The sequence below is a fragment of the Poecilia reticulata genome, linkage group LG5 (assembly GCF_000633615.1).
Source record: "Poecilia reticulata strain Guanapo linkage group LG5, Guppy_female_1.0+MT, whole genome shotgun sequence".
Taxonomy (NCBI): Eukaryota; Metazoa; Chordata; class Actinopteri; order Cyprinodontiformes; family Poeciliidae; genus Poecilia; species Poecilia reticulata.
The window spans coordinates 24,298,916-24,323,427 of record NC_024335.1 but is presented as its reverse complement, the minus strand read 5'-3'; the positions used below and the strand labels follow the sequence as shown (position 1 = coordinate 24,323,427).

At 38.3% G+C, this 24,512-nt stretch overlaps 2 protein-coding genes across 3 annotated transcripts; one reads left to right on the top strand and one right to left on the bottom strand.

Moving 5' to 3' along the window:
* The first annotated feature begins 712 nt into the window (after positions 1-712).
* arpc4 (actin related protein 2/3 complex, subunit 4) lies at positions 713-4,026 on the top strand. Its single transcript, XM_008409878.1, has 6 exons — positions 713-792; positions 2,150-2,268; positions 2,360-2,471; positions 2,568-2,663; positions 3,276-3,446; positions 3,547-4,026. Exons 1-6 carry the CDS (start codon positions 790-792, stop codon positions 3,550-3,552), a joined length of 507 nt encoding a protein of 168 aa, XP_008408100.1. The 5' UTR covers positions 713-789; the 3' UTR covers positions 3,553-4,026.
* pfkfb4b (6-phosphofructo-2-kinase/fructose-2,6-biphosphatase 4b) lies at positions 3,862-23,031 on the bottom strand. Of its 2 annotated transcripts, none has more exons than XM_008409881.2 (14): positions 22,907-23,031; positions 11,571-11,687; positions 11,391-11,487; positions 10,531-10,597; positions 10,355-10,429; positions 10,222-10,278; positions 9,952-10,073; positions 9,659-9,866; positions 8,431-8,577; positions 8,239-8,343; positions 8,004-8,133; positions 7,461-7,523; positions 6,207-6,271; positions 3,862-4,808 (listed from the first exon to the last, which is right to left on the bottom strand). In XM_008409881.2, the coding sequence occupies exons 1-14, from the start codon at positions 22,947-22,949 to the stop codon at positions 4,749-4,751; spliced, it is 1,356 nt and encodes a 451-aa protein (XP_008408103.1). In that variant the 5' UTR covers positions 22,950-23,031; the 3' UTR covers positions 3,862-4,748. The 2 variants fall into 2 exon arrangements, with proteins under 2 accessions (XP_008408103.1, XP_008408102.1); XM_008409880.2 differs by lacking the exon at positions 22,907-23,031 and adding an exon at positions 14,678-15,378.
* Positions 23,032-24,512: the final 1,481 nt, after the last annotated feature.

Here is a 24,512-nt window from a genome sequence, read left to right as displayed (position 1 = left end):
AGTGAATATTGTGAAAATGTTCATTTCAGTAACTAAAAATGGGACTAGACGCTTTAAATAATTCAAATTAAATACTTATTTCCAGAGAGAAATTAAATGCAGCTCATGTTACATAATCTTCAAAGAGCTGGTGTAGATGCTGTGGGCAGGAAGAATCTACTGTAGTGGTCTGTGTTACAGCGGTTCAAAAGAAACTTCTGACTGAAGACACTGAGGACGCTTACGGCTGCTAGTAACATTTTTTATTTTATGTAGAATCCCTCTGTGCACAATAGTCTAAAATTAAATTTACTTTATGCTAACCTGGATTTTTCTACCAATACTTAAAGTTTAATCTTTCCAGATAAATACAAAAAGAATGTAATCAGAGTGTGAAGGTAGTCTGAGTAATGTCATTGAATGTGGCTAATTGCATAGAATATACCCAACGGAATAAAATGTTTTTTTTCTTCCATCATTATGCTTTTGTTTAAATACTTAAAAATATAAATGAAATGGGTTTTTAGGTTCACCATAAATGGGAAAGGAGCATCTAATATGGATAAATTAGCTCAATACTAAAGTGTGTACTGTAAATTAAACATCTCTTTGCTATCCTATCTTTTGTAAAACCTACAACATTGAAATGACAATAAAATAGTTTGAATGCAGAAGATACATATTTAAAACATGTTATGTCTTGTGAGGTTTTTTATATTTATTCAGGCAGCCGTGGGCACTTCCGGTGTGTTCGCGGAAAACGCAACAGTAGCTACTTCCGCGTTTAGCTCCCTCTGCTGAAACTGAGAAATGGTGAGAGAAATTTGACATATGTCCGCATAAAATGTCCAATTTTAACTATTATTTATATCAGATTTTTTTGTAGGTAGTGAGTGTTTTGATATTACCTCTGTAGCTAATATAGACGGAGGTTATTTCTGTTCATCCTGTTGTCAGTTGAGATATAGCTTAGCTGCTAACGTTAGCTAATCGACAAGCTAAGAGAGATTTTAAGGTTTTTCCTAATATCAGGTTGTAGCAGGAGGATGTCTTTAGTTGTTTTAGTAGACATCATGTTGTAGTGATACATGATAGTAATACTTTGCAGTTTAAAACAGGGATGTAACCGGATGTAAGATTATATTTGGTGAAGCTTCCTGCTTCCTTTTTCATTAGACCTGATGATGGTAATACTGATGAAATTGAAAAAGATGCAATGTATGTGTGCCGTCTGGAGCAGATTTCTACCCAATCATTAACAATTTTATGCTAATGTTTTTTTAACCCATGCAAATAAAAGCGTTTCACCGATTAGTGCCAAACTTACCAGATTGCTTTGTATAATCTGTTTGAGTTCAGAAATGTAACCACCAGGAGTTTGTGTTTCACAAGTTTTACTTTAGCGTCGGAAAATAAAATGTACATTTCTGAATTTAGTATGAATTTTCTGAATGTAATAAAAACACAAAATATTATTCTGGCAATTCAGAAAACAAACGTCAAATACAGGAAATGTTTAGTTTTGAGTAATAAAAGGGGTCTGTTAATATACGGTCTGTTGTTATATGGGATCAGATCTAATTTCACTTGTATGTCATATTTGTAGTTGTGATAATTTCAGTATGAATAAATGAAATGAAAACCTTCCCTCATATTTGGTAATTCTGTGGGTCTGTTGTGTTATAAGAGGTGTTATCAGCTAATACCCTTTGAATCCTCTTTCTCTTTAGACAAGAGGATCACTGTGTGTCAGTGCAATCCTCCAAAACTTTTCTAATGTAATAGAAAGGGGCACTTGGGTTTTGAAGGGAATAGAAGGTGTTGGGAGGTTTCAATCACACCTGAGTCACATGATTGAATTACTTCAGCGTGCCAACAGGTTTGACAGAGGCCTGGCAATGAGCCATCCATTTGCTTCAGTTGTGTTGGAGCAGGAATGCATCTAAAAGTAGCAGAGCAGTAGCTGGAAACCTTGGAGGAATGAGCAGGTTAAAGGCCTCCACAGTCGTTCTTATTACACAGAGCGAGAGAGTATCGTTTGGAAAGCTGGTTATTCATCCCCCAGAAACATGTTGAATTCTTTTAAACCAGTTAAATGTGTGGTGAGGTGCATTCATTTCTTATTGGAAAGCATTTTTCTTCAGTTCAGCTTCTTGTTTTCCACCATCAGACGGCCACTCTGCGTCCGTATCTCAACGCGGTGCGTGCCACGCTGCAGGCCGCTCTTTGCCTGGAGAACTTCTCCTCTCAGGTGGTGGAAAGGCACAACAAACCAGAGGTGGAAGTCAGGTGAGACAACGGTCACAGGCCGAGAGAAAGATGCTCAGTTTGTCACTCGGGGTGACGTGCACTTTATTGGTGTTTTTTTGCCCGTGTACAGGAGCAGCAAAGAGTTGCTCCTCCAACCTGTAATCATTAGCCGTAACGACAAGGAGAAGGTTCTGATCGAGGGCTCCATCAACTCTGTCAGAGTGAGCATCGCCGTGAAGCAGGTCAGCCAGATTTCTGTCCAGAACCGACACAGTGATGACCGAGACCTGCACAGCTTCCCGGCTTTAATGGACGCACATTTTATTTGCTGCTTGCAGGCAGATGAGATCGAGAAGATTCTGTGCCATAAGTTCATGCGTTTCATGATGATGAGAGCGGAAAACTTCTTCATCCTGAGGAGGAAACCAGTCGAGGTAAGTGACTGAAAATGCCATTGAAACTTTGCATCCAGTTTTATAGCAGACATGTACAAAATACTTGTATGAAACTATGTCCTGTTAAACTCCTCTATGTCGACTCATGCTGTGTACATGCATTATTTATTCTTTAGGAGATGCACTTTAGTTACTTTAGGTTATTATTGAAATATTAACGACATGATTTACCGGCGTCATGATGAGGTCAGGAGTAATCTAATCATAATGCCATGTGTCATTGACCTGACCATGTTTATAGCCTTTTAATATGAGCTTAAATTATCACAATGTGACAATCTTTTTGTTCATTTATGTGTTTTTTTAAGCTTTTGTTTCATAAATAGTCTGTCAGGAAGCAATCTTTTCCTTTAATAGTGATATTCAGAGTGGAGCTCTGCTAAAACGTTCAGCCTTGACACTTTCTTATTGTAACAAACTGGTAAGTTTAATTTCTTAAGCCAAAGTTACCTTTTTTTTTCAAATATATAATTTTGAGCCTTAATTGTTTTTCTTCATGCAGGAATCAAGTGAAAAATGTGTCTTTGTAATGACATGAGTATTCCACCGTGCTAATCTCGAATATTTAATCATGACGTCTGTGTTTTGCAGGGATACGACATCTCTTTCCTCATCACCAACTTTCACACCGAGCAGATGTACAAGCACAAACTAGTGGACTTTGTTATTCATTTTATGGAAGAAATCGACAAGGAAATCAGTGAAATGAAGCTGTCCGTCAACGCCAGGGCTCGCATCGTCGCGGAGGAGTTCCTCAAAAACGTACGTTCGGTTTTCACTCTTTCTTTCATTCTGTTTTCTAGTGCAGCGTTTTCTGCGGCGTGAGCTTGAAGCAAAACGGCATCTTGTTTTATTTCTGCAGTTCTGAAAGCGAGAGAAGACCTAAGAACACATTCCTTTTGCAATATTGGCCGTCACTGTGGAGCCGACTCACGGCAGGGCAGACCTTCGCTGGCGTTTTCCGCCAAGAGGGGAAAAGAAGATGAAGAAGCGCAGTGAGGCTGTGAGGGCCAATGGGGCTCTTCCCTTTAACCTGAAACTCGTCCTGTGCTCAAATTATTGACGTTTGTTTATAAAATATTCCCACCACACCTTCATTTCTTGCCGTGAAAGGTCAACACAGCCTCTATAGTATTGAGCACAGGATGAAACAGATTTTTTTTAAAGATAATTTAAATGTTTTTAAGTATATTTACAGATATATATTATATGCACTTAAATTTCATTTTGTTTTGTTACCACAAACATTGAACCATGAGGGCAATCAGTTAAATGTTTTATTTCACACGCAAACAGATGAAACAAATTTACACATCTGGCAATTAATAAAAATAAAAATGAAGTATACTTTGTATTTTAGTGGTTCTTCTTCATCTGTTTCATATTTACATTTCCACAGCTGGATATTCAGCACAGGTATGTACAATAACGGGTAGTAATATGATGGAGATGTGCATCTATCACTTCCATGGTGCCACACATCATACTTTGATTCAGAAGGCAGACCAGGAACAGGACTGTAGATATGTTTGGTTTAGTATCTTAAGCATGAAAATCAGCTACACTAGATGTCCTTGATTTTACTGCAGTTGTCACATTTTGGATTATAGCAACAAAAACACATTTAGAGTCTTCTGTAGTTTGTCCTTCAGTGGAATGCGTACGGTTGATCTGGCTCTGTTAGGTCTTGCTGCACCTTTTTTTTTTCTCTTTTGTTTCTTTATAGCTTCAGTATAAAATATAATACAGTACGTAAAAATAAAACAATCTAAAAAACGAGCACGTATTTGTGAAATACACTATTATGAGGTTCTTCTGGAGTTATGAGTTTTTCAGTTGATTAAAAACATCTTCCAAGTCGACGGAGGCGCGTGACGGTACACACACACACACACACAGGACTCAGCAACACAGTCACAGATGGTACTGATGGGATCATTTTAGCACCAGTAACAGTGGCCTCACAGATAAGGAATGGATTTCTCCCAATGGAAACAAAGTACTGCACGGAGACGATCGAAGCTGCGGAGCGGGCGTCGTTTACACCAGATGAGGTTCCAGATATTAGTGGTGAGCTGGGACCGTCTGCAGAGCGTCTTCGGTGCTGCGCTGCACGTTCACGTTCTGCAAGAAGCAACAGAGGGATGGTCATTATCGCCACCTGTTGGATCCGAAAAGTACTGACTCGGTAAAAGAAATCTTCGAAACTAAAATCCTGCGTGAAGCGAATGCTTTGGGTATGAACGTATGAAAAAGTTTTTAAATGTTAAACACGTTATTTCAGGTTGTGTAAGAGACATAATCTAAAGATTAATTTGAATATAGCATATTAAATGTATAATCTGTCAATTTAGAATGAAATGTGAAAAATGAGGCATAACTGACCACTAGAGGGCAGCAAAGGCTTTCCTCTAGGAGCCATGTGGCGTGTGGAAAATGCATTTTCAGGCACCAGTGGCTTTGGTTGTTTCTAGAAGGTGTAACTAGATAAATAAGTATCAGAGTCAATGTGAAGAGGCTGTAGGAGATGTTTAGTTGTCTCCAGCCTTACTGCTCTGAATACAGTGCTGAACTTTGATGTGTACTGAAGAAAACTGGCTTTAAAAATATAAGCCACTATATCTGCTTTACTTTTGACAAAATAAATGATAATTTGGCCAGAAACATTAATTGAAATGAACTTGTTTTATTTACAATGCACAAACGTTAACAATGTCAACACGAGACAAATTACATTCGACTGAGTATAAAACACAAACTTCGAAACTTAACAGCAAACTGAAAACATTGCTGGTAAATATCACAGGTTCAACCCTTAACATTCAAAAACACTTAGCTTAGGCTCAAGGTGCAGCTTTAACAATCACTCAATAGGCAGGAACAATTGTGCGTCGTGTGCAGCATGATTCAGGTTAAGATTTTAAGTTGTGCGTACAGCAGCGACAATAAACAAAAACTATAAATGAACTAAAATTAAACTTATGATGAAACAGAAATTAACCACAAGCACGCATGCAAAGAAATACAGATCCAGAGGTTGAAATGTGATAATTTTCTCTTTGTCAGCTCTAATCTGCAATCAGATGGTTAAATATTAAATGTATTTTATGTGCATTGGCTGTTTGTCCCACAGGACTCTTTGTACTGTACTGATTTGTCACACTTTGTTTATAGGAACACAAAGCTGAATTATTTTCCTAACACTGGAAACAAGAATGAAATGACGGGTCAACAGATTGGGCTGTTTTGTGATGCATTCTTCATATTCTGTCACAACAGGAACGGGTTGAACGCTGACAGCTGAGCTGCAGGGGGATTGGGACTGAATATGTAGGAGGACGTGATGCGCCTTCTGAAGAGCTCAGGCACAAAGTCACAGTCTGTGTGTTTAGAGAGAGGAACCCCCACCCGACCCGACCCGACCCAGATCTGGACGAGGTTCACGGACGGCGTGAGGCTGACGACGCAGCGAAGTCAACACTCTGCTGTCAGACTTCTCAGTATGCTGTTTGTGATACCCACCTCTGGTCGGTCTCTGTGTGTGTTCACAGAATCCACGCCTAAATACACAGACTCCACTTTACATCCTGAGAAAGAGAAAACAAATAGGAAAATAAGACGTTATTCAGAGGAAATCAGTTTTGTCTCGGCATAATAATAACCTCTGTGTACATCAGGCTGTAGCTGGTCTCCTTTAGCTCGTGATGAAGCTGTTTTCAGGATTTCTGAGAGTTTCACTGCTTTAATTTCAAGACTTTCTAGGATGCTTGAATTAAAATATACAGGTGCTGTATTATGTATTTTCCAGGCATGTAGAGCACAATCAAGTATGATACCTTCAGTTGTTATAAAAAAATGCTAAATGTATATCAAACATGACTTAAAAGACATTTGACTTTGTAATTGGGCTTCTGTCACTTTAAGAAGCTTCTGCTCTGACACTCTACCTTCAGGAAGTCATCACAAACATACTACTCCATGATGCCGTTTACATTCGTTCTTAAGAGAGTTGGACTGAGGAGTAGTTTGTATGATGAGCTCAGCAGACACACAGTTACACCAGGTGTTTGCTAATTGCTGCTGCCGCTAGTCTGGAGGAGCCGAGTGAGAGAGGAGCAAGCGTTTAGGCGCCCCAAATGGCTGCTACCAGAAATTCAAGGATTCCTCAAACATGCATGAGAGAATCAAAGCAACACTTCAGTTATGGTTTTGATGAAGGAATAACATTGTAACGTGACATAAAGCTTCAAGACTTAAAAAACTTAACAGCTGATAATATGTTAATAACTTTTGCAGCAGTTACTGATGACAAGTTTTGCCAAACCACATAACTGCCTGTTTTCAAGCCTAACCTGTTTCACTCACACTCCCCAACTACGAAGGAGCTGTTAGCGTTATGCAACCAGAACGTTGCATTGCCTGAACAGGCAATTCGGCAATTTCAGAATGTCTTCACAGGGAAGGCTGCTTGTCTACAGAGCTTATTGCTTCTCTGCATTATGACGATGCAATTTGTCAGCATAAAACAAACATCTCAGTTCCAACCCAGAACTACAAACTGTAAAAGAAAGAAATGCCACACACACTGTATATAAAAAAAACAAGTGGAAGAAGCTAGAAATAAACACATTTTTGACCTCAAGTGGAATTTGTGGGGTTTTAAAACCTAAAATGAAGATAATCACATTAAACACCTATTAATACAGAAAGCCTCTCAATACACGGCATAATTTGACTGAAAGAAAAAACCTTTATAAACTCCCCAAAAATGCTCACCATAAGCAACGGGTGTGAGCTTTAAGACGGTGTGCAGAGGACACTTGAGATAAGGCAACTCATCTGCAGGAAAGAGAGAGAAGCAGAAAATCACAACAAGTCCTGGTTGGAGTTTACTTCAAGCCATGAAGCAGAGGCTGCGATATATTTACGTTTTAAATGCATATCTAAAACAGCTGTTGTTTTGTATTTAAAAACAAAACTGACTCTTTATCATTTCAAGCTAGAGTTATTAAGAGCCATCGTTAAAGCTGGAGCTGCAGGTTGCAGACCCCTGGGTTAGATTGAGACATACTCATTAGTTAAATTGGCCCAGTCAAAGCCCTGACTAAAATTCAGTTGAGAATCTGTGTAAGGACTTAAATGAATGCTCTCCGTTAAGTATCTGCTTGAGCTGGTTGCAAACAATTGTTTATGAGACGTCCGAACACAAATGCATGACGGATTCCAATTTTTACTTGAAACCATATAAAGTTTTCCTTCTGCTTCAGACTTACAAGTTCAAAAGATATGACTTGACGCATTTTAAAGTCTGTCCCTTACGTGAAGTCTTGTCCAGGAAGTACGCCAGCAGGCAGCGCATCACGGCCTGGTGACAAATGACCAGGACGTTCTCCTGTCTCTCCAGCTCCATGATCACAGGCTCCAGCCGCTGCACCAGGTCTTCATACGACTAAACCAGAATCACAAACCCGTAAATATTCAAAACACATCAGGAAACTTGTCTAACTCTTGTAAAAAAATACAGTAAAACATTCAGAGAAACCCCTTTAATCACCTCTCCTTTCGGATAGCGGTAGCGGTACTTGTCTTGGTCTCTCAATGCGAACTCCAGAGGGAAATGCTCCTGGATCTCCTCGTACATCATTTCTTCACACACACCCTTTGTAGAAGGAAGAAAACAGATTTTAAAAGGTTGCTGTGGCAGTGATGAACTTTTCTCAAGGGATGAGGCCAGAAGTGGACGTACAGCGTCGATCTCGTTGAGGGATTTCCACTGTTCATACGGAACGCCGAGGCACTCTGCTGTCTGGATGGTTCTCTTCATCTGGCTGGTCCAGATCTTCAGATCCTTGATTTTCTGCTCTTCAAGGAAGCTCCTCAAGCGTTTGGCAAACTGCATGTAAGAAACCGTTTCATGACGATCTTAATCAAGTTTAATCCAGGAAGTTACAATCGCAACTATTAGGACAAAATCACTGAACATTCGCAAATTTTCATCAATCGTCGCAATTTTAACACAAGTCTATCCAGTTATCTTAAAATGTTCTTTCCTTATTTTCTGACCAAGCACTGAAGTTCAGGGGAATTTTGATCAATGCCCCTTTCTGACTTAGCTTCCCGTTTCTCAATGTTTCTTAAATCCGAAGCCGCAAAATGAAAGCTTGTGTGACGCTGACCTATGACCTTATGAAATTCTACTTTTGCAGTTTGACAATTCCTCAGAACATTATTCTATTTGCATTAAGGGTGCTACTTTACAACGGTACTCGGAAATGTTATTCTCACTTAAATATTTAATGTTAAAATACTTTATGGGAAGGTCACGTGAAGCAATTTCAACTTTTTTAAAAACCACGTTGGGGCAAAAATAAAGCTTAAAAAAACCACAACTTTTTAGAAAGAGGTGCTGCAAAATCTGTAATTTTAGGCCACAACATTCATAAAAAAAACTTTGCAACATCCCGAAAGGGTGTTTAATGTGACAGAAGAAAACAAATAATTGATTAATGGAAGAAAAATGACATTGAATAAATAATTAGTGGAGTCAGATATTCCTACTTAGTGCCTTTTCTTTAATCTTTATAACATGAACCCAGAAACATACTTTGCCAAGAATCCATGTGGAGTTCAGGGTAGAAAATATTAACAGGCAAAGCTTTTTTAATCATAAATGCAAAATGTATACATTTTTTGTATAGTTTTGGCTTAATTACTGCAGTGAATATGTTGTTCTAGCAGCAAATAGCATTTTTTAGAGTCTTTATGGTCCAGTTAACAATAATTGATAACTAAATTAGTTGACAATTATTTCAATAATCGCTTCATCACGATGAATTTGGTTAATCGTTTCAGCCCTGTCCCTTAAATGACTAATAGGGAACTACGGACAATCAGGTTTCTCAGAATTTCTTCAATAAAAGCCAAAGGAACATTTTGAACGTTCCTCCATGTTTCAGACGTGAACAGAAACCGACCTCTTTCCCCCTGGAAGACAAGCCGGAGTCTCCTCCGATGCGTCCCTTGATGTTGAGGTCGCTCTCGCCATGGCGACAGAGGTAGATGGAGCGCGGAGTGATGTGGATGTTCATCAGGTAGTAGACGATCCGGCTCTGGATGTGGTCCACAACGCGGTTCACCAGGTACCGACGGCCCACATCCATGATCTTTATGTAAGACACGTCGCTGGAAAGAGGGGAAAATCATCGGTCAAACTTCCTCAACGCAGAGGCGATTTCATCATCGGGTCGGATCGTTGGTGGATCTTCACCTGTCCAGGTCTTCGTCCAGAGGCTGGTAGGATGTCTCGTAGCACTTTATTCTCTCCATGAAGTCTTCGATGGCCTCCTCTGAGCTGCAGTTCATGTAGTCTGGGTTTCCCAGCTTTACTTGCTTCAAAGAGAGAACAGCATGTGAGCGAAGGAAAAGCAGGAAGCAGACGCCGGCTGAATCAAAACAGACACTTCCGTTTCCAGAAGGCAGAATTGCACGGCTGCATATTATTTGGCATAAACACGGAATCAAGACAAATGGCGCTCACCACGATGTTTTGTGCAATGACCTCTGGGTCTTCACACACAGACTCCACAAAAAATACCTGCGTTGAGAAGAATGTGCTGTAAAAAACTCGGAAGCCATCAACTCGAAGTTAAAAGCAGATAAATCGATCATACTTTGAACCCGTTCTGTTCAGCGAACTTCATGATGGTTCCTCTTCTGTCTCTTGTCGTGTTTGTGGCGTCAAACACCTGAAACAGCAGGAAAGCATTGTTTATTACTGCAGCGCTTTCACATAATTGCTGTGCAGCTGCTTTGCTTGCAGACGTCAGGGAGGAGCTGAAGGACTTACAGCAACCTGTCCTCCTTCGACACTCAGGTACTGCCGCACATCATTCAGCGCAGACATCGCACACTGACTGCGAAAGGACACAAGAGGAGAGACTCTTTAAATCTGCTTCACAAGCGATTTACTGATGAGTCTGTCAGGACTTGCTGAGAGGTACAGAAATGGATTTGGACATTTTCCAAGTTTAGGTAAGTGTGGGAAAATGTTTAAGTTTTCAGAGTTAATTCCTTTCTCTGATGATGAATATATTAAATTCAGGATTTCAAAATTAATAAATGACTTTTTTTACATTGATTTCTATCTAGATTGCTTCATTTATCAGCAATCTACTAGCAATATAAATGCACACCCATTAAAAAATTTTAACGAGGGAATTTTTGTGTCCTATGTTATATCACAATTTAAAACACTTTAGATGCTAAACAAAGCACAGAAATATAAGTGACTTATTTTTCTTTTAATTTCCACAAACAAGATAAATGTATCACAGGTCAGAAAGTGCTTTAGGACGTCTCCATTTAAAGGAGAATGATCCCGTCTGGATTTGACATGTACAAAGGTTAAAGATTTTGAAACAGCTGATCCACGTTGGTCCAGATGCCAAAACAAAAATGGAGCAAACAGCTTTTTCCCCACATTGCTGCATGAGAAGCCAACAGTTTCTGATGATCTTTGCAATAAAACATCCTAAAAACCGATGAGGTAAATGTTTTGTTTAGCGCTTTATTAAAAAAAATCTAGAAATTTCAGTCTAGAAAAAAATAAATTTCAAATGAAATATCTGGCCAGCTCAGTGTCACTCTACCGTGTTTCCTCTCTGTGACTGAATACTTTGGATCCTTAAAGCGTCTGTGAAAACTCACCGTCTGATTTTAACGCCCTCCTCGTTATCTGGACGGAAAAACTCGAAGGACTTGTAGATCTTCAGACACTCTCGCCGATAATCGCCGACGTTGAACTCTGACAACCAGACAGTCGCGTTTCAAACCAAAGAGAGCAGCTGCTTTTCACGCTGACATGCGGATTAATTGCCGCTTTCATACCTTTGGTTGGCACACCTATCCAGTTCAAGTAGCGGGTGAGCTTCTTTGAAATGTACGTCTTTCCTCGGGCGGGAAGTCCGACGGTGACGATGAGCGTCGGGCAGTTTGTCATGCATACTGAGGGAAGACGAGAGAAAGATGCAAAAAGAGTAACGATTGGCTCCAACCAGACTTTTTAAACGTGACTAACCTAACAGGAGACACGCTCCTGTTAACCAGGGACAGCATTTCACATGCTGGACAAAAGCCAGGACTGAGCTTTACAGTTATTTAAAGATCGCAGCTGATACGTTGATGCTCCAGGATATCAGGGAAATATTTAATTGTAACACTACACCTGCACACTGCCATGTCAATATTGAAAACAATTAGCGCGTATCTTCCTGCCAATTTCCTGGTTTGACCGTTACACAACTCTCAGCCGGCTTCAGCCTCTCAGCTTAAGGAAGACTAGAGTAAATCCACAGCACCCAATATTTATAGGCAGCCTATGACGGCCCATAAATCCCCAGCCAATAGCGTCCAGGCAGTCCTTTGTGATTCAGATGTTACACATATTTAACCACTGGGATCTGATAAAATGTGCAGCTCTGCTGGATTTCTCACAGTTGTTGCGATTTTGCAGAGTAAAAGTTCACTGAAGGCATAAACGAAACTATCAAGGCTTTCCCAAAAGCTCTCGACTTGTTATACTCAAAACAGAAGAAAAAACTTTAAATTATGTTCTAGAGGGGAATAGTCAGCTGTAAATTTGACTTGAAGGTTAAAATGTAAGCATGTAAATTATACCATGTAATTTTGGATGCACATATTTTTCCTTTGTCCTTGTTTAATTTTATATATGTCTGTGCACTGTGAGCGCTTGAAAACCAAAGTTAAATTCCTTGACCAGTAAATCTGATTCTAATTGAAACAATTCTAGTTTATTTCATATTGTTTTATTGATGTAGGATTAAGGACAAATGCATGTCTTCTATTTATACAAGTGAAAATATTCAGAGTTCAACAGTTATTTAAATATAATTTTATGTTGCTGGTTCAACAATGTTTTTTTTATATGGTTATATTTTTGCTTTTAATTATATTATTATGGCTGATATTTCACTAAGTTGTAAGCAATGTTATACTTTATTCAGGACTTTAGTAAATTATGCTAATTTAAAATGTGATACAGAAATAAACTGTATTTGATTAGTCGATCATTTATGCTCATTGTGTCCGTATGAGAGTCACATTCATGCACTTTGCTACTGAAAACTATCTGTATAATAAAAACAATTTTTATTATGCAGGCTGCTTGTTAGCAAATGGAGAAAATCTGAGAAATAACCTTATCTTCAGGATTTATTTATGACTAATAATTTAATAATAAACATGAATAATTTGAGGGTCAAGCAGTTTAATTGTTGGCTTGTTATAGTAAATCGTGAAATAAAACGGTCAAAAATATGTCAAGAATTTAAATCCTCCCCTGGCACCTTAAACAAAAGTAATAAAGGGTTTTACAGATCCATGAAGTTATCGCTTACATAATGCTCCAATTATTAGGAATCAAATTATTATTATTTGTTTTTATTTTGTTGACATGAGACCCATTAAAAAGTTAAAATCTAAGCTGACTAATTGCTTTTCTGACTTTTGATTAATAATTTTGATTTGATTTTATAATAATTTGATTTTGATTAATTTTCTGACACTTTATTAAAACACATTTAATAAAGTGTTTTAATTATAATGACTACCAAACAGCAAAATCCATTCCTCATTTAACATTTTTAAAATTTTCCAGATGATTTTTTTTTTGTTTTTATTTATTGGCTTTTTGCCCTTTTTTAATAATAATAATTGGAACACTGATCACTATATTTAATAACGACCATTCTTGATAATTTTGACGATGGTTGCTTGTTTCATAATTGGTTACTGCATAAAGTTTTTATTGTTTAAATCACTTTGGGCTGCCTTAAATGTGCTAAATCGATTTGACTTGACTATTGTTATACAAATTCAAATTAAAAATACAGTCTCGGGCTATACATATTGCAAACAGGAATTTTTTTTACGATAGAAGCAGAATATCGTCACTTTTCTAAAATAATGGTTTACGTCACTTTTTTGCCAAGTCATTTTGGCAATAAAAAAATCACATACACATATAGATAGGAAGCCTCTGTCCTCTTGCTGAGGTTGTTCATTAATGGTGAACACCTGAGACAGACTCTGGTGCCTTCACTTCAGCTTTACTTTACTTTCAGTAGCAAAATTATATAACAGTTTTCCTTGTCTGATATCAATTCACATTTTAAAAACTTACTTATTACTATACTGCAATATGCTTCTATGCCTTTAATCCCCTTTCAAATTGGAGTGTCTGTTTTCTCTCAGAAGGGGGCGCAACCGTTTTAAGGAGATGGGATTAATTGGAAGTGGGTCCCCCAAATGAAAGTCTGCCCAGGGCCCCATACTACTTTTGGCCAGCTCTGGCATTTTCTAACATAAAACATTACATCTTTTTTTTTTTTTTTAAATTACTGACAAAATAAAGTTATTCACTTTAATAATTCAGTTTTAAAATGATTTAATCGCAGTAATCTTTGCATTAGAGCTGCAGAGGGTGTTGTCCTGTCAGATGCAGGACGGGACTGGCTGCAGGAAAGCAGAGCTTTGAGTCAGTAGAGACACAAGCTGCAGAGAGAGCAAACCAGACAGGGAGCAAGCTACCGTGTGAGATTAAAGAGCATCTGCCAAGTCTCACACCCAGACAGGTTAGCGCTGGCTCAGGCTAAATCAAGTTCCTGCAATTATTCTCCTTCTCTGTGCTCCTGAATGCCTTTCCGTGGAAGCGCTGTTAGTGCAAACACGGATTAGAGGAGCAGAGCATGATGCAATACTTCCAGCCTCACCGAGCAGCGCCTTAATGAGTTAAGAAATCAATCTAACATGAGAAAGAAAAAAATAACACAAGCCGAAAGCTGACGCAAAAAAAAAAAATAATAATAAATAAATAAATAAATAAATAAAAATAATAACAAAAAATCTCCGCAGATGTCTGTCCCGGTCACATCTTGTGTTGGCGCACTTGCCGTGGGGTCAGCCGCATCTCTTACCCCGTCTGTGCCCGATGTGGCTGTTCTTATGCGGCATCCAGATCTTCTTCAGCGGGTTCTGGGTGAGTTCCCGCGGGTGGTTCTCCAACAGATGGTCCTCGTTGTCCAACATCTCGGGTCTTACGGTCGTTAAAGCGCCTGTCTGCAAAGTGAGGCGGTGGGATTCTGTCCTGCTAAGTCCTGACTGAGGAGGCTGCCGGGGAGTGGATGCCTCATATCAGCTGAGAAACAGCAGTTTCTCGTTACCGTAAGAAGTGGAGGCGGAGCGCAAGGAGAAAGAGGGAAGGAACAAAACATGTCCGGGACAAAATGTTGATGCATGGGTTGGTCCCCTCATCTTAAATCACCCACCTCCCTCCATGAGTTAATTGTTAGAATCATGTGTTTATGTTACGTTTTTGTCTGGCAAACACTTATCACATATGTTCTCCATAAACTGTAAATATCCTACATAAGATATAAAATATCATTTTTTCCCCCAGTTGCTAAAATGCACTTTTATAGAGCTTATTAAAAATGTAGTTGGCATTTTTCTTTTGTCTTTTCTTATTCTGTTTATTTCCTTCAGACAAACCAGACTCTCCATTCATCTTTTGCAGTGGATTTTTAAAAATATTTTTAAAAATCGATAGCAATACAGATATATGAATATAAATCCTGGGACCTGTGCCCCCTTGAACATTTGTGAGACATCTTCTGTATTTGTTGTCATAAAGAGAGACTCTTCCTACACATAAAAATTGTACAACTTGAGGATTGTACAACTTTTATTATGTATTAATAAAAAAAAACCCTCCTATGTTCAGTTTATGAATGCACCATTTAACAGCCTAATCCGCTCTTTTTGAGTTCAGGGCATATACATTCGTCTTGCAATTGCGTCACTATAAATTGGATTAAAAATCTCCTACCTTAATAAACCCAGACTTGTATATGATTTATGTCAAAATCCTTTAAAACTGAAAGGAAAACAAATGAATTTATATTAAGTACTGTGAAACAATGTAAAAATAATTAATATACAATAAATAAAACACACTGAAGTATGTCCTTTTTAAAACTAATTGTACAAATGTACTATAAATGTATCATTAAATGGTATATCTGGTGAAGGGAGATGTAAAAAAATGAAAACAGTAGCCATTACAAAACATTCTGCACTTAATACTCAAATTACCACGTGTGATAATATTATCGTTTTGAATGGAAACATCCAGTACATGTTCTGGATTCCTTCAATAAAACGTACTCAAAAACATCTTCGGTACCAGAATGTTCGGCCCTCCTTTTTGAGAAAACGTGTTTTGAAACGTTACCGTAATGTTTCAAGTACATCGGCAAGCAAACCTGCGAGGAGAAGAGAAGCGTTCTGTTGTTCACATGATGCACACATGGACAGCGAATGCAGCTCACAAATCAGCCAATCAGAGGACAGAGCAGACGCTCGGCAGCCAATCGGAGAGGAGACGGGATGAATGGTAGGCGTGTGCCAGTACGAGGCTCACGAAAACACATCCACATGAAAACTATAAGTCTTGGCTTTTACACGACCCGGTCACGGGCCCCACGGAGTTTTCCTCACGCTAAGTCAGCAGCTTCTGACACGCTCCCCACTCATGTGCAAACAGAAAGAAAGTCATGATGTAAACATGTTGTCTTTCTGCTGTCAGACAACATGTGAAAAATGACAGATTGCTTTTCTTTGTTTAAGCATGTGTGCTGCAGGTCCTCAGGTTTATTAAAATAAAATGGAAGATGCATCCAACTGCAGTCAGTCTGCTATTTTGATGTATTGGGAGATATTTTAGATACAAGAAATTCCTAAAGTAGCTCATCACAAAGTCCTCAACACATGGAGTTAAAGATACCCAGGTTACACTTAAAAATCTATTTATTTAAATGCATTTTGTTGTTATCAAGCCACAACAAAAATGCATTCAGATTTTATATAGACCAACATAAAGTATGGTTGTATAGTGGAATGGAGGGAAAATGATCCACGGTTTTCAAAATTCAAAACAACAAAGCATGTGTCTATATTCAGCTCCTTTTACTTTGTTGTTTGTTTTTATGGTACAAATCCCACTTTATTCAGCTTTTATTATTTTCTTTCATATTTTATTATTATTTTAATTTGTATCTTGGTTTGATCAGTTTTACTTCTGTACAACGCTTTGATTAAAACATATTTTTAAACTAAACACTATTTAAACAATGAGAAACATGAAATCACGTTCATACTGTTCTTGCTCCAGCTTTTCATAAAAGTCCCTATTAATGTTCTGATCTGACAACGAGTTGTTTTGTTTGTATGTTTAGGATATTATCACTAAACATCCAGAGGTGCACTAATGTGGTTTTAGATAAAATTATAGTCATATTAGACTGGCTCATTCAAAGCCAAGCCCTAAATCCAGCTGACAATCTGTGGTGAGTCAACATTTCAAGATGACATTTTGAACATTATTTTTCAAAGAAAATGGGATACAATGACAGCTTTTGGATGCACAAGAGATTTGTTGCAATAAGTTGCAGTGGAATATTGTTTTTAAAAAGCATTCACTCATGGGGCCATGCCACACTTTTCAGAGTGTATCCACTTCATAGCTCTGTACTGCTTTGTGCTACAATGATGCTTGTGGTTGTAACAAGACAAAATATGAAGAAGCTCAAAAGGCCTGAAAACTTTTGCAACTGTGGTGTGTTGCTCATTTTGTTAATTTATTTAAAAAGTACGATACTCAGTTTAATTTGTAACCTCAGCAAACTGACCTAAACAAAATTGACTGATTTTACTGATTTGCAAAGCGAACAGTTTTCTGGTTATTGTAATTTAAAACATGTTTGACATTTTTATTTCTAAAGGATAAAGAAGGAGCTTGGCCATAAATGAAGAAGCAAACTTAGACGTCTCGCTGCTCTCCATTCCTGTCACATGTTGTGCGAATTAAGGGTAAGGCGCTGAATAAAGTTAGCCGGTTCAAGAAAAACGTCCTGTTCTTTTGGCTGCTTCTCATCCTGAAGGAAAAACAACGTAGTGCTCCAGTAAAAACACTAGAGGGCAGTGTGCTACCACACTTAAAAGAGACGTTTTCTTTTAAGTCTGTTTCACCAGCTTATTCACAAGTTACCGCAAACATGAGCGTCCTGTGTGTCTGATCAAAGCTTTGTTATCAACTCAGCTTCTGTTGTGAGACGGATTGAGGTCAAAGGTCAGAGGGTATTAGGAAGAAGTCACCAGGCCAGCAGGATTAGTAGTAACCTTTTAAATTTACTACAAGACTTCTCACTAATCCCATAAACACACACAGACGAAAAGCTGAAAAGGGAATCTGTGCATCTGAGTATATAAACAGCGGGATGGATAAATTACTAACGTTGTTTGGAAGCGTTTAACGATATTAATGCACAAATAAAAGCTAAATATTCAGAAGCACAAATAAATATTAAATAAGTCAATAATTTTTTTTAAGATTCTTTTGAAGAATATATACACTGCTCAAAAAAATAAAGGGAACACTTAAACACTTAAGTGAACACTTAAGTGTCCCCTTTATTTTTTTGAGCAGTATATTTCTAATAGGAATGTAAAATTAAATTATGTCCAGACCCAAATAATCCACACAAATGAAGAAATCAACACAAATAAATCCATTCATTACGAATTCAAAATGCCTCCAGTGGAGAAGCCAGTTCAGATGCTTTGCTCAAGTTTAAGAACAACAAGGTTAATGATTTGGAGGGGCCGTCACAAAGCTGTGATTTTATCCCAAGGTTAGTTTCTTTTTAGTTTCTGGCCAGATCTAAAAAGGTGTGTGTGAGCAATGTGGGCTACAAAGCTGACCCAGTTATAGCAGTTCTGTCAGGAGGAATGAGCTGAAATTTAAGCAAGAAGTGTGTGAGAAGAGACCCAAAACAGCTGAACATATAATATGAAGCTTAAAAGACAATTCTATCACTTAATAATATGTTCTGAATATAAAAACAGGTTTATTTGAAGACTCTCCAAGTTATCTCTATAAACAAATATTTTTTGTCATTCTAGCTAACCTAATGAAGTAAACATTTAAGCTCTTAATATCAGGCAGAAAGAAAAAGAAGATATCCGTTTTTTTTTATGCAGCATTTGGTTTCAATAGTATGCTTAGTGAGAAGATCAATTAACCAACACTCTTGTTTTTGGACAGTTGGAGAGCAAGACTACCTAGAAAGGACGGACAAAGAGAAAATGCAAATGCCATGCACAAAGACACATTTTCTTTTCTCTTGAACCCAGATCTCCCTTGCTGCAGCACAACAATGCTTCCAACTGTGCAGCTCATTTTATTGAGCCAATAATATTCAAAAGGCTTTAGACCAAGGCTATAAACTTTCAAAGTAGTCTTGACATGATTGAGAGTGTTTAGGAGTAAAGCTAATACCAACGTACAGGTCTTGTTTCCTCTAATCTTTAATGCCTGTCCCACTTGAACAGGCATAAGACTTTTCATTACATATGTTATATAAAGTTAATTATCTAGCTTAAGCTCAATCAAATCAAATGTTTTTTGTACAAAACATGCTAAACCTGTTGGTTAGGTGTGTCACTTTCTACTGCATGCAAAACAGAATCCTGCATCACAGTTTCGACATGTTCCTGCTGTTTCATGTCCCTGTAAGATAACCATCGTTTTCACTTTTGTCCTTTGAAATCAACCTAATTTTCCTCCCATTTCTTGGCAGTAAGAGAAAGTGCAGTCGAGACTGCAATGAAAAAAAAAGTACAGTACAGAGTTTAGCTTAACTTTAGGGCGCTATTTTAAATACTAGTTACCAGAACGATAATAAGCCCATGTGAATCTTGAGCCTGAGTTAGACATAAATCTTATTCAGTTATCTGTGAGACACGGAAACAAAAGAACAATGGTTGCCTCCTTCTGGATTAGAGTTTAAGCGATAAACAGCGACAGACTGATAAAGTGTGAAGCTTGATTAAATGCTGTTTTGATTTTTTTCACAAGAACAATAAACAGATAGTTGCACATACATTGAATGCAGCCAAAGCTTTTCATGTGGCTACTGGGGAGCAACAAGTAAAGACAAGGGTTATTTTTGTAAAAATCCCACAACAAATGTGTTTGAATGGATAACAATAATTTGCTTGGAATGTAAATAAAGGTCTAATTTGCTGTTTATTGAGGTGAAGTACCAGCGTGGCAGTGTTTGTGGATTAAAGAAAGGAAGCTTCTTCTAGGATTTAATGCTGCAGCATCAGTCAGAAGTTTACATGAACGGGGCGTCGTGAGGCACAGTGGTTAGAGCGTGCGCCACGTATTCAGAGGCGGGACGACCTTGACGCGGCCGACCCGAGTTTGACTCCCATCCTCGGTTTCCTTTGCCACATGTCTTCCCCCCTTCTCTTTGCTCCCTTCCTGTTGGATTATTGTCAAATAAAAGCCACTGGAGCCAAAAAAAAAAACCTTTAAAAAAAATCAAGTTTACATATATATCATGCACATAATTATCAAACTGGTACTGTGAATGGGACAATGAAGAACTTACTCTAAAATCTTAAGTTTCACCTTCACTCAACAACTAGATGATTGAAACACAATTTCCCAACTTAAATCTTGAATTATAACCAAGACACCAAACCTATTTAAATGAACTTTGTCAATTGTTATATAAAAACTGGCCCAATATCACGGCAGGGTTATTACACCAGAAGGCAACAAATAGTTACATCATCTTGTCCAACATCAGCGTCTGACCTCACATATGTGCTTCTGGAAGAAAAGTCAGTTTAAACATACAGTATTTCTGAATCTTGTAGACAGTTGAAGTAGCTCTACTTTTAAAAAAATGGAGCCTTTGTATTATGAACATTATGAACACACAATCCCAAAACAAAATGGTTTGAATGTGTCTTCATAAAAGACGACAATTAATTAACCATTCATGCTCTTGATGATTTACATCTGAATTGCATATTCTACTACATTCCTACAGCTAATTGAAATGAAAAATAAAAATAAAAAACCATAAACCAATCCCAGGCTATGATGGTCCTGCATGCCAAAGCGTCAGCTGTGTCTGTGCAGTGCTCAGCCACACAGTTGCTGCATTGCCACAACACAGGCGCGCCTGAAGCCGTTAATGTGATTCTGAGCAAGCGGGTGAACTTTCCCCCAGATAAAGCCGACACACACAGAGAGGGAGGGCGGAGTGAGGAAGGAGAGGAGAGAAAGCTCTGCTTGGGAGGACAACAGTGATCATCGAAGATGGTGATTCACAGCAGAAATCTGTCACACATATGAATGCAAAAACAAAGATTTTCAATAGAGAATCAAATGAGGGGGAACATAGAACAAATAAGGCTTTTTCACTTCAACCAGCATTTAGCTAATGGCATGTAAAGCTATTATTGTGGGTATATAATTGCATGATTACTACAGGTCTGCTGCACCATCTGAAGTGCGTCCACTGCACATATAGGGAACAAAGAGTCACAGTTACGTCTGGCACTCTAGTAGCTGAAATAAATGGCTACCTGTATCAAAATGAAGACGCTTAAATGTCTTAGAACACGTAAAGCAGTCTCCACAAGAAGCAAGCTGCACGGTGGTGTGTTTTTAGGCACAGCCCCTCCTCTCAGGAAGTGTAAAAATGGAGCACATCTCCAGCTCTGCTCATCCTCCATGCATCTGCCACAGCAGCCATCTAAACCACTGTTGCCGCACTCGGATCTGTCTGTCTGCATGCCGCTTGGTAAACATGACAGCACAGCAATATTGCACTACACAGGCTTCCAGGACATATGACTCATGAAATTGCATAACAAAAGCCTTCTCATAATACATGAGACTGTGTCTTATATAGGTCATAGTACAAATCCTTCCTCAGGTGCATCGTGCTTACCTTTCTCCTCAAGGAACTTCTCAAACATAAGTGATATGGTGGGTTTTACTTTTTTTTAAAGTAAGGCAAACAGAAACACTCAGATGTTCACGTGAACCTGATAACACTGGAACACATTCTGGACTGGATTTCAAACCCAAGTTAAGGTGGAAATCTGCTCTCCATCTGTCCGGTGTCCATGCCAGCATATGTTACCTGCAGCAGGCGCAAACAGTGCTTGTGTCATTTCACTGTGGGCCCAACTCAACCTATTTTATACAAGTGTTAAATTAAGGCCATAAAATGTAAACCTTTTTTACAGTAAGTGCTTAAAACATGAGCATCATGTAGTGTCCGGTAACTCGGACACACAATCTTTCTCCTAAGAAATGAAGGATTATGCTTTAGTGAATTAAAATATTCTCTCACTCCTTTTTTAAAATTTTATTTTAAAATGATTTATTTGCAATAGTAATAAGAATAATAATCATAATAACCTGTTCTAAAAGTGTATCATTAAATGTGCTTCTTTAAGTACACATTTATTTATTTGTGTAAAAAATCTCTTATTAACTTTCTCATGTATTTATTGGGTGCACAACATTTTTTGTTTGCTTTTGGAATACATTTTTTACTTGCTGAAGACATAATCTCTTGTTTATGTCTTTATGGCACTTGTTCCTCATCAATCTATTTGCAGAAATAATCAGAAAAGCCTTATTGCTGTTTACTTTTGAATGTATGGTGTATTAGTGGCCTACTTATTTTGTGGAAACAAAATCTTTTACAGTAATATTTATTTACTTATTTGCTTAAGAAATACTTCCTTATTTAATGGAGTATTTATCTTTCGAAGACATATTACCGAAGTGACAGTGAAGTCAAATTAGTCTGTGACAAACTTACAGAAGCTGAGTTCCGACCCTCATCATGCAATGTGTTTCAGAGGCATGATGCAGTAATAGACTACATGCATGTGTAGCTTGCTTCAGGAATCAGTTTACACTTCCTACATTTCCCTCTCCAAGCAGCCAGCTGCTCGAAGGCTGCAGCCAGGCTAAGCAGCTGACAAGGGGTTGCTAACAACAAAGTCCTCTCCTTTTTACCAAGCTTTCTTTCCACCATACAAACCCTAGAACAACATTATTTAGCTAATTTCACGGCTGTAAGCGGCCGCCTGCTCCGCCTCTCCACCCGTCATCTCAGAAGGAAGCCTACGTGACACTGGCTTGTTTACTTCGTCCGCCTGCTAACCCAGCTGCAGCTCTGTCTGCACATAGTGTCCGCTCGCAGCAGCTCCACAGCGTGAAAACACATGAGAGTGTGACGGAAAGGATCCGGTTCGGTGCCTACCTGTCCTGTCCCGCGGGTTGTTCGGGCGGCAGGAGCCCCTCATGGTCTCGGTTTAAAGCCTCTTGCTGTCAGTGTTGCAGAGCGGCGTGAGTGGGAGCTGTCTACAGCCGAGCGCAGGCAGCGATGAATGAAGTGGGGAGAGCGCGCGCGCTCAGCACGCTGTTCCGTGAACACGGGCGCGTGCATGTTCACCTCCATGCAAACAGAGAGCACATGTTTGGAAACCTGGAAGGAAGGAGCCTGAATGTGTGCGTGACCACCATCACCTACCAGCTTCTCAAGTTTTCAGTACGGAAATACCAAGCTGAAAGGAAGTTTCTAGAGAGCGAGAAAGAAAATGCTGAATAAAAGTTTTTTATTGTCCCAAACTTTATATGCTTCTTTGTGTTGCATCCATCCACTCATCCTTCGTTGAGCCACTCTGCAGTTTGAAATAATTGCAGGTTCTTCATATTCTGAGCCAATCATTGTTGAAGTTGTATATTAAATAACGAGAACTCTGGAAATGTGAGTCTGGAAAAGTAGGTGGAAATTCAAATCAGCCATACTGAAATAAACACAGAACCATGGTCTGAAAATAGTTTAGATATGTGTATATTTTGTTAACTGTTAGTCTGGCAGACTATTGTTATAAATCGTCCACATTCTGGAAATATTTTTTGTCTTTTGTATTGTCGTTGTTCTACACCAACGACCTGCTACGGCTTTGGCCCCTCCGCTGTGGGTCTTACAAAACCCAAAAGAAAATGTTTTTGATTTTGGATGCAACAAGAAATTATAATTTTAGGAATATTTTTGTATGTTCTTATGCAAAATGTGCTTTCAACATCTACAGCAGGTTATTAAAAAGTAACTGCTGCCTATCTTAATTCGTCACAAAGTTGATAAGAGAATACATTTTCTTCTAAGATTTGAAAGTAGGATTAAATTTTAGTTTAATTTTGTTCGTTTTTATCACAAAGCATCTTATGTTGTTTAAAAATGGTTTATTGCAGCTCTAGGCAAATTTTATTTTGTAGCATCAGGGGCAAAAGAGGCCCTTAGAATGCAAAAAGTTGCTGAATGCTGTCCTACATCATTAATTGGTAAATTTGCACATTTTGTTTTCCTTTCCTGTGACATTTTAAAGTTATTTTGTTCTATATTTGGGTAATTTTTTTATCATTTCATCTTTGTTGTGTCACATTTGTCTCTCACTTCAATCCTTTTAGTCTAATAATTACCTTATTTTTGGTCATGTGTAGCCATTGATTGGAACGCTGTTTCTCCTATCGGTTTTCAGATGTTTTTCACCATTTTATCTTTGAGTGCTGAACTAATCTAATCTCGACAGTGTCGTGTGTTTGGGGTGGGTTCAGTTTTGGCCCTTACGAATTGTTGACAGTTTAGCAATTCATCCACACCTTAAACTCCAGAGGAGTCTCAATTAACTGTTTCACTCCAGTGCCAGTTCTTTTTTTTAAAATAGGTTAATTATCTTCATATATTTCCAAAACACCACTCTGCAGTTTGAAATCACAGCAAAAACATTAACAGAGTTTTTGTTGTGGCTGGGTTCCACTGCCGTTTAAAACTATAGGTTATCTAGAATAATGTTGGAATAACT

Bases quoted from the DNA above. Each gene is read 5' to 3' on its own strand.
- arpc4 (XM_008409878.1), top strand. The intron at 2,472-2,567 runs GTCAGCCAGATT...TGCTGCTTGCAG, and splicing joins TGAGCATCGCCGTGAAGCAG to GCAGATGAGATCGAGAAGAT. The intron at 2,664-3,275 runs GTAAGTGACTGA...TGTGTTTTGCAG, and splicing joins TGAGGAGGAAACCAGTCGAG to GGATACGACATCTCTTTCCT.
- pfkfb4b (XM_008409880.2), bottom strand. From the start codon at position 14,789: ATGTTGGACAACGAGGACCATCTGTTGGAGAACCACCCGCGGGAACTC. The intron at 11,488-11,570 runs GTATGAAAGCGG...TCTGGTTGTCAG, and splicing joins GATAGGTGTGCCAACCAAAG to AGTTCAACGTCGGCGATTAT. The intron at 8,578-9,658 runs GTCGGTTTCTGT...TCTTACATGCAG, and splicing joins TGTCTTCCAGGGGGAAAGAG to TTTGCCAAACGCTTGAGGAG.